At 37.9% G+C, this 15,130-nt stretch overlaps 1 protein-coding gene across 3 annotated transcripts in view; it reads right to left on the bottom strand.

Moving 5' to 3' along the window:
- The window catches only part of TOP3A (topoisomerase 3alpha), a 148,529-nt gene extending 146,216 nt beyond the window's left edge, over positions 1 to 2,313 (bottom strand). For all 3 annotated transcript variants that reach the window (XR_016431952.1, XR_016431951.1, XM_090006501.1), the window contains exons 1-7: positions 1,838 to 2,313; positions 1,573 to 1,751; positions 1,424 to 1,496; positions 979 to 1,101; positions 767 to 888; positions 599 to 671; positions 52 to 168 (exon numbers count right to left, since the gene is read on the bottom strand). Coding sequence is in view for 1 of the 3 variants with exons in the window: in XM_090006501.1 (XP_089862627.1) it covers positions 52 to 168; positions 599 to 671; positions 767 to 888; positions 979 to 1,101; positions 1,424 to 1,496; positions 1,573 to 1,751; positions 1,838 to 2,125 (975 nt within the window). In the remaining 2 variants the exon portion in view is untranslated. The remainder of the gene's footprint in view (positions 1 to 51; positions 169 to 598; positions 672 to 766; positions 889 to 978; positions 1,102 to 1,423; positions 1,497 to 1,572; positions 1,752 to 1,837) is intronic.
- Between the last annotated feature and the right edge of the window lie 12,817 nt (positions 2,314 to 15,130).

A 15,130-nucleotide genomic window follows, 5' to 3' on the forward strand; every position in this document is an offset into this window, starting at 1 on the left:
TGTAGAGATAAGGAACTGCTATCATATAAATACTATCAATCGTTCCCTGACCTTCATGGTATGCTCCGAACTCATCCGGAAATACTGAGAGGCACGCCTTTGCAGCTCAACTGTACTCAAAGGATAAGGAGGATATTTTCGCTTCTCTTGATGGTTGACCTTCGTAACCTTTATGTGAACATCAAAAGTAAAACAGCACTTAACTTGCTTTTAGTTTTGAGAAGACTTGCTTAAGGACACAAACAGCAAAGAAAATGATCATTTTTTAAGATAAGGGAAGGCATGGTTTAGTCCGTGAAACTAATAGCTGCAAAAGAACTGCAATGACTATTCTGTAATCCTAATTACAACATAAGCTAATCAAAAATGCAAAACTGGTGTACGAGACACTCGAGATGAAGGGTTCCAGCTCAAACCCCAGTGCTTATAAGATGTACCTCACCGCTTTCACCAGTCAGCCCCGTAAGGCATGAGGGTTGGTGGGCTACCCAGGGTTTCCTTCGTACAGAAACAGGCCCATTAAGTGACCCGCATCCCTAGGAAAGTTCCTCATCATCAAAACAACAAAAAAAATGCAACACATTAAATGCTGCCTTACTGTTGCAGTGGGTTCTTCAACACACATCTCATAAATTATCAGAGCACTGGAATAATCGAACAAATGACCACGCCTGCAAAGCATAGGCAAGAAAGATGTATGGGTATCACATATGCAACTCAAGCACATAACCACGAACTTTGATACTACTTAAAATAGGCAAATTACGTCCAAGTGAAAGAGGCGTTTCCATCCTCAGAAGCATGAGAACAATTGATCGTCCAAAATTCCTCCGGCTCATGTGACTGTATTTCCCAAAATCTTTCAACCACAAACCCAAGTGTTGGAAACTGAGCAGAATAAGAAATGAATCACGATAATTGTACATTTGTACATAATGCAATTCAATCATAACACGAAGATTTTGTTAGGCTTCCTACCTGGCAGGGGCCATAACTTAAAATAACATTTTTATCATCTCCAGCAAAATCAAGATTGAAGCTGTTTCTCAAAAACATAGTTTGAAACCTAGTGAAGGATGCACCAATTCGCAGATCAATTTCCTGTCACAAATTTCCAAAGCGAAAATTAGCATGAGAGGCACAAAGCGGAACAATTATCAAGAATTAATAAGAGAAAAAAACGTTTCAAACAAGAAGTGTGCAACGAATATCTGTTGGATGTGCGCATTCCCTCAGTATGTCGGTATTGAGGTACATCGGGATGCCACCTTTCAATTACCGGTGTAAATGATGTAGGGATAGACAAGACTCAAATCATTTTCGATCCACCGGTATAATAGCATCAATAAAGCTCCAAAACACAGTTTCAAAAGCAGAAAAAAAAACGTGGGAAGTTTCGGATATTAAAACGATCTAACGTAACCTGCCGAACATCCACAGCATCTGCGAACAATGGATTGGGTCTGCCAAGATTCTGCACGGCTTCGTGAATTTCCCTGGAGAGCGCGAAAAGTAGGTCATACAAACAGACCACCCAGCATAGGGAACGATTGAAGATGTGCTACACCCTACCTATCAATCAAAGCAGAGAAGCGTGCTCTCCATATGTTGAGGCGCTGGTTCACGGCTGCACAGACCTCAACCACTTCAAACGCAATGTTTTCACCTTCTCTGTCACAGTCCAGCCAGAGAACAAGCCACTGACACTTCCTAGCTTCCTCTTCCAATGTTCTCTTGATATCTAATTTGTCCTACGTATTTTCCAACCATAGAGGGAAAAAAAGTAAAAAACAAGAAAACAAAAGATGAATCGTGTTAGGAGCAAGAGGGAAGCAACCTCGGGGACGTGCTTTCGGACGGGGGCGGAGTAGAGAGCGGAGGGATCGCAGGAGTGCCACTTTCGGAAGCGGGAGTCGAAGTCGAGCTCCATGAGGTGGCCGGTGACGGAGGTGACGAGCATGTGGCAGGGCTGGCCCCTGATGGTGTAGTCGAACTCGAACACCCTGTTGAAGCGGGACCTGCCCTCGCGGGACCGAGGGTTGGCACTGCGCGACAGGATCGACGACACCGACCGCGCCACCGACGGCTTCTCCGCCACGTTCAGCACCCACACCGGCCGAGCCATCACCGCGCCCGCGGCCCTTTTCGTGCCCTTACGTCCCTCTCTCTCGTGGTGGTGGTGGTGGTGGTGGTGGTGGTGGTGGGAGACCCCGAACTATCGCCGCGACGGGAAAGGCACGAAGTACGAAGGATGCTGGTGCTGCATTTTCCTTCGTTGAGTCCTTTGAGCGTTCGGTCGTCTCGTCTCCCCCCGCGGGACGGCGGGAAAAACCTAACAATGTTTGTCTTCAGCCTTTTCGTGTTCGAAATTGTTGGGTTGCCTTCACCCCCCTATCGGTCCGCTGGGGTATGTTTGATGGCTTGGATAGATCGAACGAAATGAGAAAAAAAAAATGGAACATAAAACTTGTCCGTAACAAGTGTACAAGTCCAACGTGTACTTAGATGTATTCCAACTATCTGTTGTTTCATGACGATGCAGACAACTTGAACAGTAATAGATAATGGGTCGGATTACTTTATTTTGGATAGTATGACCCAATCCGTCCAACCATATGAGTGTTTTAAGATGTTTATTATGGATTTTAATGTCGAATATAAATATCCGATTGAATGCAAACTAGCCTAGAGTTGAAAACCTCCATCTTGGAACTAACCCATTATCATCCCTGTTCACAGCTCATGACCTGCTTTTGAACTTAATATTGGATCACCAATCCGATCTTGTATGTGATCCATGTCCAATTTGACGACCCCTGCCCATCTGTTGCTACGGGTGTGATTGGGTTGGTATACCTGCCCGGAATCGATTATACCTAAACTAGCCAAGAGTTACAAAACCTCAATCTTGGATCTGACCCATTATCATCCCTATTCACAGCTCATAACCTACTTTTGAACATGATATTGGATCACCAATCCGGCCTTGTATGTGATCCATGTCCAATTTGATGACCCTTGCCCATCTGTTGCTACGGGTGTAATTGGGTTGGTATACCTGCCCATAACTGATTATACCTAACCCGAAACAATGTTGGTGGTCCCATGGGTTTAGGTTGGGTCCAAAATATAGATCTTCAGTGAAATGGGTCAAGTCTTAGATATTATAAATTAAGACCATCGCCCGATAAGTTTATGTACCTGGACCCAAACGGTTATCCATATTTTATAATTGAACCTCACCCAATTATGTACCAGAGCCCGAACCAACACGTATTCGATAACAATATACCTGAACAGACTTGTACCCAAACTCGCTTTGTACCCAATCCATGAATGTTTCTAATCGGTAAATATTACATATTCAATTAAATATTTAGATATGTCCACAAACTTATAATTAATATGCATTGCATTTTAGTAATCTAAACTTTAATTCATTCTTTTATATACTTTTTATTGCCCTTTTATCCTGCCAGTTGTCAGATTCAAGTGAATCCCAAAATGATACTCAATAACTCATTGCATTTGATACATTTTGAATATGGTATATCATTGGGTTTTTTGTTTCAACTTAAAATGTTTGCTTGGCGTGGATAATTCTTTTTATATTCAAATTTTGACATTATTTATAATAGATATTAAGCTTTTGTTTTGTTAGCATATAATGTTCTTAATAAACGATTGATTTCATTCATTTACATATTTTTTATTGGCGAGTAATTAGGTCCATGATACAAATCATATCAATACACGAACTGTTGAAACATCAACCTATTACCCTATATGAATCTACTTTTTTTAGTCATACTCAGATCAAACATGACCCAACGTATATATGAACTCGTTAACTCATATGAGTCCACACTTTCTAGTTGAAACCAAACCCGAATTAGACTGGGATGGGTTTGGGTCTTGCTTTTATACTGGATTCAAAATTGGGTCTAATAAGGCTCAACCAGGTTACACCCCTAGTCGTCCTCAAAAATCTCTCTTTGTCTCTCCTTTAAAACTAGAGAACTTAAATATATTGGTTGTTGGATTCCAAAACTACATCATAAAATCTACAAGACTATGACCAGCTTTTCATTATGTTAGAACATTCGAGCATTATTTGAATGTGGATATCACAACTAGGGGTGCACACAAGCCGAGCTCATACTCAAAAAGCTCAGCTCAAACCTACTTGAGCTTCAAAGGCTTTATACAAACTCAGTTTGAGTCCAAGCTCAGGCTTGGCATAGCTCGGCTCGAGCTAGCTCACCTCGTTGTGCAGCCCTAATCACAACCATATTTGCGGATGTAGTCACGTATTTATGGATGGCAAACTTTGAAAGTTGTGAGATCTATGCGCAATAGCGTGCGATGCTCCCCACATCTGCAAATATATGACAACATTTGTAACTGAGGAGTTAACCTGGTCAATTGGATGGTATTCACAAATCAGAATGTGCAGACCCAAAACCATATTCGTGGATATCCATCATCTAGAGATGAGAGATCCACGCAAAAATAATGCACAAATATGATTACCATATTCATAAATATGCAACTACATTAGCAACTAAGGAGTTAACTTTATCAATTGGATGACATTCACAAATGAGAATGTGCTAATCTGTAACCATATTTGCATATGTGGTCACATATTTGCATATGTCCATTTTCTAGAGTTGCAGGATTGGCATGAATATAATTCTCATATCCGCAAACATCTGAACATATTCACAATTAAGGAGTTAACCTTATCAACTGCATGACATTCACACATCACAATGTGTGAATCTTAAACTATATTTGTGAATGTAGTCACATATTTGCAGATGTCCATCTTCTAGAGTTACTCAAAGGAGGTTTGCAAGTTATATTCATAAAATTTGTATTGTATTTGTAAATGTCGTAGTGTATTTGTGGATTTTTGCAAAATCTCTTTTTTATTAAAGGTTTGCGAACTTTGTACAACATAGCTATATATTGTGCAAACCTTAGCAAGTTACATTTGTGAAAGGCAAAAATGTCTTAAAAAAGTCAAGAATCAACAAATTTTGATATGAGAAAGATTTGATCAAATTGCTTGGTATTTCAGGATATGTGTCATTTTGCAAGACAGTAGTCATTTCTTTTATTCTATTCAATCAAATATTGAACACAATATTAAAATTGATTGCAAACTGTAGACACCCAATTTTCCCAAGATATCCAAAATACTAACATATGTTGAAGAATCAAGTTGCAGGTTGGACTTCACAGAGAGGATAGTACAAAAATATCTGGAAGATTCGTTGGATGACTAAAGTAGTATATCCATCCATCTCTGGATAACTATCTCAGTTTAGCCATCTGACCCTGGATGACTATCTCAGTTTAGTCGTCTGACCCTAGACGATTATCTCAGTTTAGTTGTCTCCTTGTACGACTATCTCAATTTAGCCATCTAACACCTATCTTGTTTTCAGATAACTACTTCAATTGAGTCGTTTAGCTAATCTAACATTTGGTTTATCCTTTCTAGACTACGACCAAACTTGTTTAGCCATAAATCTTCGGATGGACGAACCAAAATAGTTGTTCAATCAGTTCGAGTAAATAAGGCACATTTGTCATATCTCCAACTACTTTTGCATTATTTTGAGAGAATAATTCTCTCGAATAAACTTTCGTCTGAGAAGGATTTCTCCCAATTAACCTCATCTCTTAATGCCTATAAATAAGAGCTCATCCCTATGATCAAGAGTGGGAAGGAAGACGACCGAACGATAGTACTGAGAAGAACAAATGCAAGATTGTCGACACTTGCCGCTTAGACCTTTGTCACTTGCGTGGAGGTTCTGCCAAAACAACTGGAGAAAACTTTCACTTTGTGGCAGAAGTGTTGTTAAATGGACGAAAACAACTCAAAAGCCTAAAATGGACCTCGGGTCCAAAAAAAAAGTGTGTTTGTTTCTCCTTTCCCTCCTTTTATTTGTTTATTTTATTCATTTAGTTAATTACATTAGTTTATAGTAGATACTTACACGTTTCTTTTGTTTATTTGCATCATTTGTTGTGAGGGCTGCACTATAGAATCAAAAGGCATGCTCCAGTTTTACCTTCCTTTCGGCGAATGACGATCAAAGTTTGAACAACGTCCCCACATCTTTTTAAAAAAGTTTTTAGCTATTTAAAAGGTAAGTATCATGTTTTTTTATCAACATTTTTTGGCGATCATGATGGGACACCATTTGCTTTTAAAAATTTTTAGCTAGACAAGAAATTCGGTCATAACTTATTATTTCTTGCTCTATTGGACGGCTAAATCAGATGTAGCCGTCCACCCTATTCTTTTTGGAGACTGGGCAGTCTGAGGGCCTATATGCATCTGCATTTTTGTTGCTCTTAAGAGTATTGTTGTTCTATTTAGATGACTAAATTAGGTTTAGCTGTCCATCATGCTTTTTATGCTTACTTTTGTGTATGAGGGCATGTCTTCATTCCTACATTTTTAATGCTCTCCAGAATATCGTTGATTTGTTTGAATGATTAAATTAGGTTTAGACGTTGATCCTGCTTTTCTTGGATACTTGGCAATCTGAGGGCCTTTCTATATTCCTGCATTTTTACTACTCTCCAGAATATCATTGTTATATTTGGACTGTTATATTAGGTTTAGCCGTCTATCGTGATTTTTTCGCAGACTTGATCATTCGATGCCATGTCCATGTATTGCCTGCTTGTCGTCTACTTTGTTGTCTTTGACAGGTTTGGTCGTCCAGTCAGACTTTGTTCATGACAAGGTTGGTCATCCAACCAGACTTTGTTCTTGACAAATTTGGTCATCATGCTAGAATCAACCATTCTCTCATTTTCTGCTTTTAGAGTTTAGTTGTACAGGTCCTGCAGATCCTTTTCGCAAACTTGGTCTCCTTAGCTCTGCAACCTCATTGCATACTTGGTTGTTCTGGCACCGCAAGTTTTATGTAGATTGGTCATTGAGGTCCTGCAGATTTGTTTTGCAAACTTGGTTGTCTTGGCCTTGTGATCTCATTATGGACTTAGTTATTTAGGCTTTGAAAGCTTTTTATAAAGTTGGTTGTCCCGGCCTTGCAACCCATTGCTCTTTGGTCGTCCAAGGCCATTTTTCTGTTTTAGTCATCTGACCTCGTTTTGTCTTCAGGCACTATTCAGCCATTTGACTCTATTCAGCCATTTGGGACCCGTTATCCTGAACCTTGATTTCATTTAGTTTTTTTTTCTGAATATAGGCCTTTTTTGCATTTGTTTTATGCATAAATTTTAGGTTTAGACTTTTAGCATATTTTTAGACACCATTGATAGGGAAACTATATGACATTTAGAAATTAAAAAAGCATAACCTCCAACAATTATAGGATATTGTTTGAAAACCTTGTTTCTTAAATTATTGCACTCTCTTTTTATTTTCTATTTTAGGATTAAATCCCTTTTTTGCTTTGGGTTTTCAACTATCCTCTGTCCTATAATTTAGATCTCCAGATCCCCCCACATGTACCTTTAAGTTGTTAGCTTGCGTATATTAGTGTCGATACCATTCAGGGCTAGAACATCCATACCAGTCTCTTAAGTTGTTAGTATAAGTACATCAGGTATTTGATCCGCAAGAGAACCCCTATTCTAGAGCCTGAATAAACCTCGCAGATCCATGGAATGCTTTTCAAGGAGACTTAGGATACCCGTTCGATATCAAAATCTCACTATACTTGGTTGGGCTTATTCCAATCACCTATTTGGGGTATCATGAATACCTGATTACAAACCAAGAAAACTATCCCACTATCTATTTTGGAGGAACCATCTGAGAAAAATCCCACTTATGGGATGCCACCTCACTTGTTTAGACCCATGCAAGAGATGTCACATAAGATATTGCCAATATCGCCTACAATATGGATTCAGATGAAGAGATCCACACCGATGTCCATATAGAGATCGGAGATTCTTAGAGAAAAGGAAATGGTCCCGTACAGCGCGAGTCCAACTATCGTCGGTGCTCCATAGTTCCTCATAATATTTCTCCATTAGATTATGAGACGAACGACTCCACCTTAGACGAGTCAATCAATAAATGAGTCCATAGAACTTCCCACGTCAAACCCCCAACCAAGGAGAGTGATGAGCTAGCATAAATGTGACATCAAATAAGGAAGATAGAGGAAACGATAAGAAAATAGTACCAACAAACCCAAGAGGAGTTAGAAGAGATAAGGGATAGACATGCCCGGAAACAAGAGTATTGGGGCAAATCCCAAGTGTTTGATCGGAATAAGAGAGCTCACATACATCAAATGACCCATCTCGTTCACACTAGACCCTTAGAGTAGGACAAAAAAATAAAATCCATTGAGTACATGGTCCAGAATGTCAGCACAAGAATCAAATATTTGGATATGAACCGAACAGAGTATTCTACAGAGGACTTCTTACTTGAAGGGTATAATGACGACGACAATGAAGTTTCTTCTAAGTTTTTGAAATTCTAAGGGAAAGGTGACCCGAGAACTCACCTAGCACTATTTATGGAGACCATGACCAAATATCAAAACAACAATATGAGGCTAATCAACTCGTTTCCCAAGAACCAGAAAGGGAGGCATTAGACTAGTTTGCCACTATAAATCTCCAGAACATTTGAGAGTTCAAGCAAATTATCAACATGTTCATAGAGCGATTTTGTTTTAATGTGTAGGCCCTGGAAAGCGCCCATGAGTTTATAAACCACTAAAGGTCTATGACTAGCAAAATGAAGGAATCAATATCAGACTTGCATGTGTTGGTCATAATCATGAATAATGTTTCCCAACCCTCAAAAAGCCTTATCAACATGACTCAGGTGAAAACTTATGGCGAGCTCATAAAAAAGGCTATCACCTTTGAGGTAGGCATTAGAAGGGGAGTATATGACGGGTTTCTAAAGCGGAACAAGGACAATAATGTTTATAAAAAATCAGAATCATCCAAACCCCAACTCAACATTGTCAAAACCTCCAGACATGGTCAGAAACATAGTCATTAGGGCTAGAAGCAGAGTCACCAAGACCAGAGGCTTGGCCACCAGGGCCATAGGGGAAGTAACTAGAGAGATGCCCCCAACAAACAAAACAAGAAGAAAAGTGGGTTCGATGAAAATCCAAAATAGATTAGGTACAAGAGGTTCACAAGGTTCAAACCAACCTAATCATAGATTTTGGATTTGTTGTTGCAGGACGGTCTCACTAAATTGCCTGAAATATCAAACCCCTCGTAGATGAAGTGTAAGGATCTATCCAAGTATTGTAGGTTTCACAGAGCAGTGGGCCATGACACTGAAGAGTGTTATATCCTCAAGCACATCATTCAGATCAATATTAAGAGTGACGAGCTATTGGTTGATGAGGAACCACAAAACCAGAACAACAATGACTTGGGCATTTTTAAAGAACCATTTTCAAATCATTATTCGAAAGAGGACGTTCATACCTACGAACAAATAGAAAATTAGCTCCCATAAAAGACAATAAAGCAAAGGCCACATGCAACCTCAGTGATTTGCAAACCCTCAGTCCTCACATGCAATATTAATCCTCAACAACTTCCTGTAACTCCACAAATGTTTTTTTTAGGAGGGATCAGAGTACAAGGAAGGCAGATTTAAGGAAAGAACCAAGAGATATCATGGGAGTCCCCTCAGATAAGCACAAATTGTCTGGACCCTCTAGACAACAATTACACTAATGTTCTTCCCCTAGTGTCCTACCACAAAGACACTAGCACAAAAAAAGGATAGTCCGTGTACATTCTCTGACAAGAAGAGTGAGCTAAAAAATAATGTGAGTCAAACTGCATGCCCAAAGAAGACTTATCAATCAAAAGTTCTCAAGAAAGTACTGTCCTTGATGCCTCACCAAGTTGCCTCTCAATATAAATTTGGTAAAAGAGAGGTAACCCCTCTCCAAAGCTTAGTGATAAATAAGGCATCGTTAAATTTTTATCAAGGGTCCATTGTGGACCCCTCTAAAAAACCTGAGGACTTCCAAAACATGGGCATGATAGTTGACTCCCACCACAAGAGTCAACTTTTATACTGGCATCTACAAAAATATGGAAATGGATGAAGAATTGTCTTACACATGAGGTACCAACCTTTCAAAGTATTGGGAAAAAGTCAGTAGGGCATAAGAGAGCGACTCTCAGATCTGGTCGACACCCACTTCATACCTCATCACAACATCCAGACCTGTAACCATCAGATCTGGTCTACGACCACTGCAGATCTTCATTACGACGTGTAGATCTGATTTCAGATCTAAATCATGACCGAGGTCAGATTGCAGATCTGTTATCAGATCTGTCCCACGTTGTTCCAAAAAAAAACCTTTAGACGAACTGCAGATCTGATGTCCTTCACGCTATTTCAGACGCGACACACGAACTCAAGCACCCAAGCCCGTACGTGGCTTTGATACCATGTTGAAGGTAAGGTGAGATGCGCAGCAAACCGAGGTAGAGAGAGAGAGAGAGACGGCTGGAGAATAATCGAACCTTCTTTTTTCAATTAGGGTTAATCTCTATATTAAATAGAGATAGTTCAAGGAACAAAATTACACCCAGGTCCCTCATAAAAAAATAAGATTCAAATAACCTCTAGTTCAGAAAATCTTATTTACTAAAAACATCTTAGTCTCAACATACATAATGCACTATGCTCTTGCATTGATAAAAAAAGTTTCATGTTATAAATGGGTTTTGTCATTACCAATAGATTAACTATGTCAAAAGAAGTGTCATTAGAATGGTATAATAGTATACATACATGAAACAATACAATATTTATATATCCCTTGTATTGCCTTTGTTATCCATATTAAATTGTATCGTACGTTACATGGGTGTATCATATGATACACCCTGTATTGCACAAGTCAATGCCTTTTTCTTTAACTTTTTTAGCACTGGAAAAGTTATGATCGGCCAACTTTCTGAATTAGTCGACTCTTAATCAACCAGATAGAATGTTTGATTATTGAAAAATTTAGCTGGAGTCGACTGAAGGTTTTCTTAGTCGACCGAACATAATATTTGTTTTTAGAAAAAATTAACAATAGTCGACTAAAAGGTTTTTCAGTATACTGATGATTTTCATCAGTCGACTAACTTTTCTTTAGTCGACGAAGTTTCAAACTCCAAATTTTCAAATGTCTCTATTAAACACAGTAGTCAACTGACGATAATTGTCAGTCTGCTAATATTTGATTTCAGTCGAATAACTACTATTCAAGTCGATTAATATTGCATGTTTTTTGTAACTTTTAAAATGTGTCTTTTCACTTTTCAAACGAATTGACCATTCAAAAGTGACTGTTTTAACACTCTTTCATACCCTCAACATATGAAATCTTTTAACTGTAAATAAGAGTGCATTCCACACTCAAAAACATTGAATCCAATCGAAGTACATTGAATTATGAAGATCGAATTCTTTATTTTTCACTCCTATTTATTCAAGTATTTGTTTTCTCACTCACTTGATATTTTCACTCAAATTCCTTTGATAGATAGTGAATTCATGAGTTGAGTATTTCAATAACCTAAGAAGCCAATTGCATTTCATCTGCATTTATAAAAAAGGCTCGTTGGTTGATTGTAAGTTTGCTTATATTTTTCTACAAAAAGAAAAGATTCCTTAGTTTAAAGGAGTTGTTTGGATTCAGTAGGGTTGTTACTGAAAGTTGAACCGGATTTAGTTTGTATGTTCTTGTGGTTACACAAGGTTTATAGTGAAGATCTCAAGCGGGTTTTGCTTGAGGACTGCATGTAGGTTTGGAAAACCGAACTACGATAAATTCTTGTGTTGTTTGTGTGATTGCTTTGCGAATCTCAAAATTCTTCAAAATTCCAAAGACATTATTTAAAAGCACCCCCTCTCTAGTGCTCGTTGCCTTGATCTTGCAACACTTGTAGAACTAAATAGGAAATATATATTAACTTAAACAAAGAAGTGATTTCTTTTATTATTCCTTTGGACATGAGAATGAAATACTTCAACTTGTGTCTGAGCCCAACTACTTGGGAATAATGATGACCTCAAACGACTAAACATATGCACTTTTTCCTTTTTTAAGCTCTTGTTTTTTATGTTATTCGTTTGCTTAGTTTTTCAAAAATAACATTACGCATATTCATACTCGTGGTTCAAAATAAACTTTAGCATGCATTTACCATCATTTCTTTGAAATCCATATAAATGACCATACTTTTTATATTAGTGTCATGTTTTTTTTTGGGGGGGGGTGGGGGTGGGGGGCTTAAAAATTCTCTAAGATGTTGGATTATGTAAAGCATTCTTATTAGATTAAGAGTCATTCCTTAAAAACCTAATTTTTATGAGTTTTCATCAATGCAGATACATGGATAGAAAAAAAATTGGATGTGCAAACTACACCCACCCAATACTTAAATGACATTGTTCTTAGTGGCACTCCCTCATGCTTAGATGCAACTGAATGAATGTGTACTAAGAAACAAAAGACACACAAGGAAAGAGATAAATGTCATCTGATGTATACAATGAAAGTTGTTCTGTCACCTGTAACTCATAAATGATATCCAAAAAATGAAACATATACATGATCTATCATACATGTTCACAAAACAAAACAAAAAAAGCAAAAACTAATGCATTACTAAAATTACAACAACAGTCTGGGTTGCCTCCCAAAAGTGCTAAGTTTTATGTCTTTAGTCAGATGAATCTTTGGTTACCCTTCATCGTCCATGAGATTAATGGACTCAAGGTCATGCTCAATCGAGAGGTCTTAGCTATATGGTTTCATCTTTTGCCCTATCCACTACATTTCCTCCAATTCTACCCGTTTGGATCGAACGACAACCCTTTTTCCTGTTAGGAACGAGCTTAGTCTTGACGTTTGATTAAGAATCATGGTGAATATCATGGGGACGATTCTCATATGATGGTGAGCCATAAACGAAATATCTATCCATGCAAGTATCCAGCTGCAAATCGGATTGCTTCCATTTGACGTCTTTCACATGAAAGCATTCGTCATTTCTCGTCACTCTCATGGCAATATCAAAATATGTTTATCTACAATCACTTATTGTCAAAAGAAACATCCAACTCCCCAGTATGATAGTTAATACAAGCATTGGCAGTGGCCAAGAATGGTCTGCCGAGAATGATGGGGGTCCGATGAGCGACATCAGTTTCATATCTAGAACGAGAAAATCAACAGGAAAATAAAAGTCCTTGACTAGGACTAACACATCTTTCAAGATTCTTTGAAGAAGCATGGTAGACCTGTGTGCCAACTGTAAGATGATTGTGGTGAGTTTTAAATCCTCAATCCCCAAAATGTCATAAAGGAAACCCGACAATATATTTATTCTAACCTCAAGGTCGAGCAATGCACGATCAATAGTCACATTTTCGATGACACAAGAGATGATCGGTGCCCCCAGATCCTTAAGTTTAGGTGGTGCTTGGTGCCGAAACATGGGGCTCATCTGCTCAGTCAGGAAGATCTTCTTAGGCTGAGATCTTGATTTTCTCTTCTATGTGTAAAGTTTATTAACAAACTTTGCATAAGCGGTCACTTGTTGGATGACATCGAGCAAAGAAAGGTTTGATGAGTTGTGGAGCCTGATTCGAAGTTTTTGCCCTTGCAGTAAGAGGGGGGGGGGGGGGGGGGGCTCTCCCCAACGCAGGTCCTTTATATAATATTTGATGATTTTTTTTGCCATAATGGGGATAGGGTGGACTGTGCACAAGCATTCAATTAGTGTTATGAGGTTAAGGTTGGTTGTATATAAGCATTGAATAGGGGTTAGGGTTATTATGTGTAGTTGGTTTTCAATGTGATTTTTATATAGTTTTATTAATTGAATAAATGAGAGATATATTGATGACCTTTTTATCACATACTATTTTCATTAGATTAATGATATGTTGTGTGGCTTGTGTAAGTAGTTAATGATGGTCTCTCAAAGGTTTAAAATACACTGTCATAGCACTGATCACCCTACTTAGAAGATATATAGCGGTTTTAAAAAATGGTAGTTTTAAAGAATTTATTTTTTTTGATATCTCGCAAAGCTGCATATGTGAAAGAGTTATCGAGCCTCTTATATAGTTATTCTCCAAACATAGACAAACAACAAATATGAATAGATATTTTAGCCGATGATTGATGTAGAGTTGATGTTATTTAGTGGTGATGTTTACTAAGTTTCTCTCTAAGTTAAAGAAAGAGCGGGTAAACAAGAACCAATTGATAATGAGAATCCTATAGAAAATGTGCATCTATCCCAACTACCAACTATTGAGGTAAGTTCCTTGGCGAACATCCCAAGTACCATCTATTGAGCTCCCCCCCTCCCCCCCCCGGCAAGGGGTCTTAGGGGGGCAGCGCCCCCAAAAATATTTTTTTTCTTGGGCTTATGTTTGAGACCCGGTGTCTTATAGATCAAACTCGATTTGTTTAGGTTTAGGGTTGTCGCCCTTGCCTTGTATAAATTCTTTCTTTTATTTCTCTCTTGTATCTGTCGAGAAAGAGCAATAAAGTTTTTTCCTCTAGGCGACCATGATTTTTTACTCCCTCTCGGATTTGAGGAGAGGTTTTTCCACGTAAATTTGTGTCTTCTTGTTGTCTTTTCTTTCCTTTGGTTGTTTCTTGCTCACGGTTTTCGTAACAAGGTTTATGTGAACATGCTTACATATCTCAAGTATTTTGATCATGAATATATTTTGCATTTTATTGATTCTATTTTATGCATGATCCATAGAAAAATCACATTAAAAATCCATTTTTACCGTTAGTTTTGAGAAATTGTATTGAAATTAAAAATATCAAAAAATCATCAATTTTAAAGCTTGCCCAACATTTTTTTTAGTGTTTTATTTAATTTAGGAGTTTTTAATTTGTAGTTAAATTAGATTAGGAGAGTAGTTACTAATTTTAATTAGTTTAGGAAAAAACATCTTTTTGGGGAAGGCTTGTTTTAGATTTTTTTTTTTAAATAGACTTCCATAGAAAATCATATTTTGACCTAATTTTTAGTATAAATAATACTTTTCAAGTTGCAACCCACAATTTTCCCCTTATGAGAAAACACATGCATC

The sequence above is a fragment of the Nuphar pumila genome, chromosome 5 (assembly GCF_984573655.1).
Source record: "Nuphar pumila chromosome 5, dmNupPumi1.hap1.1, whole genome shotgun sequence".
NCBI classification, from domain to species: Eukaryota; Viridiplantae; Streptophyta; class Magnoliopsida; order Nymphaeales; family Nymphaeaceae; genus Nuphar; species Nuphar pumila.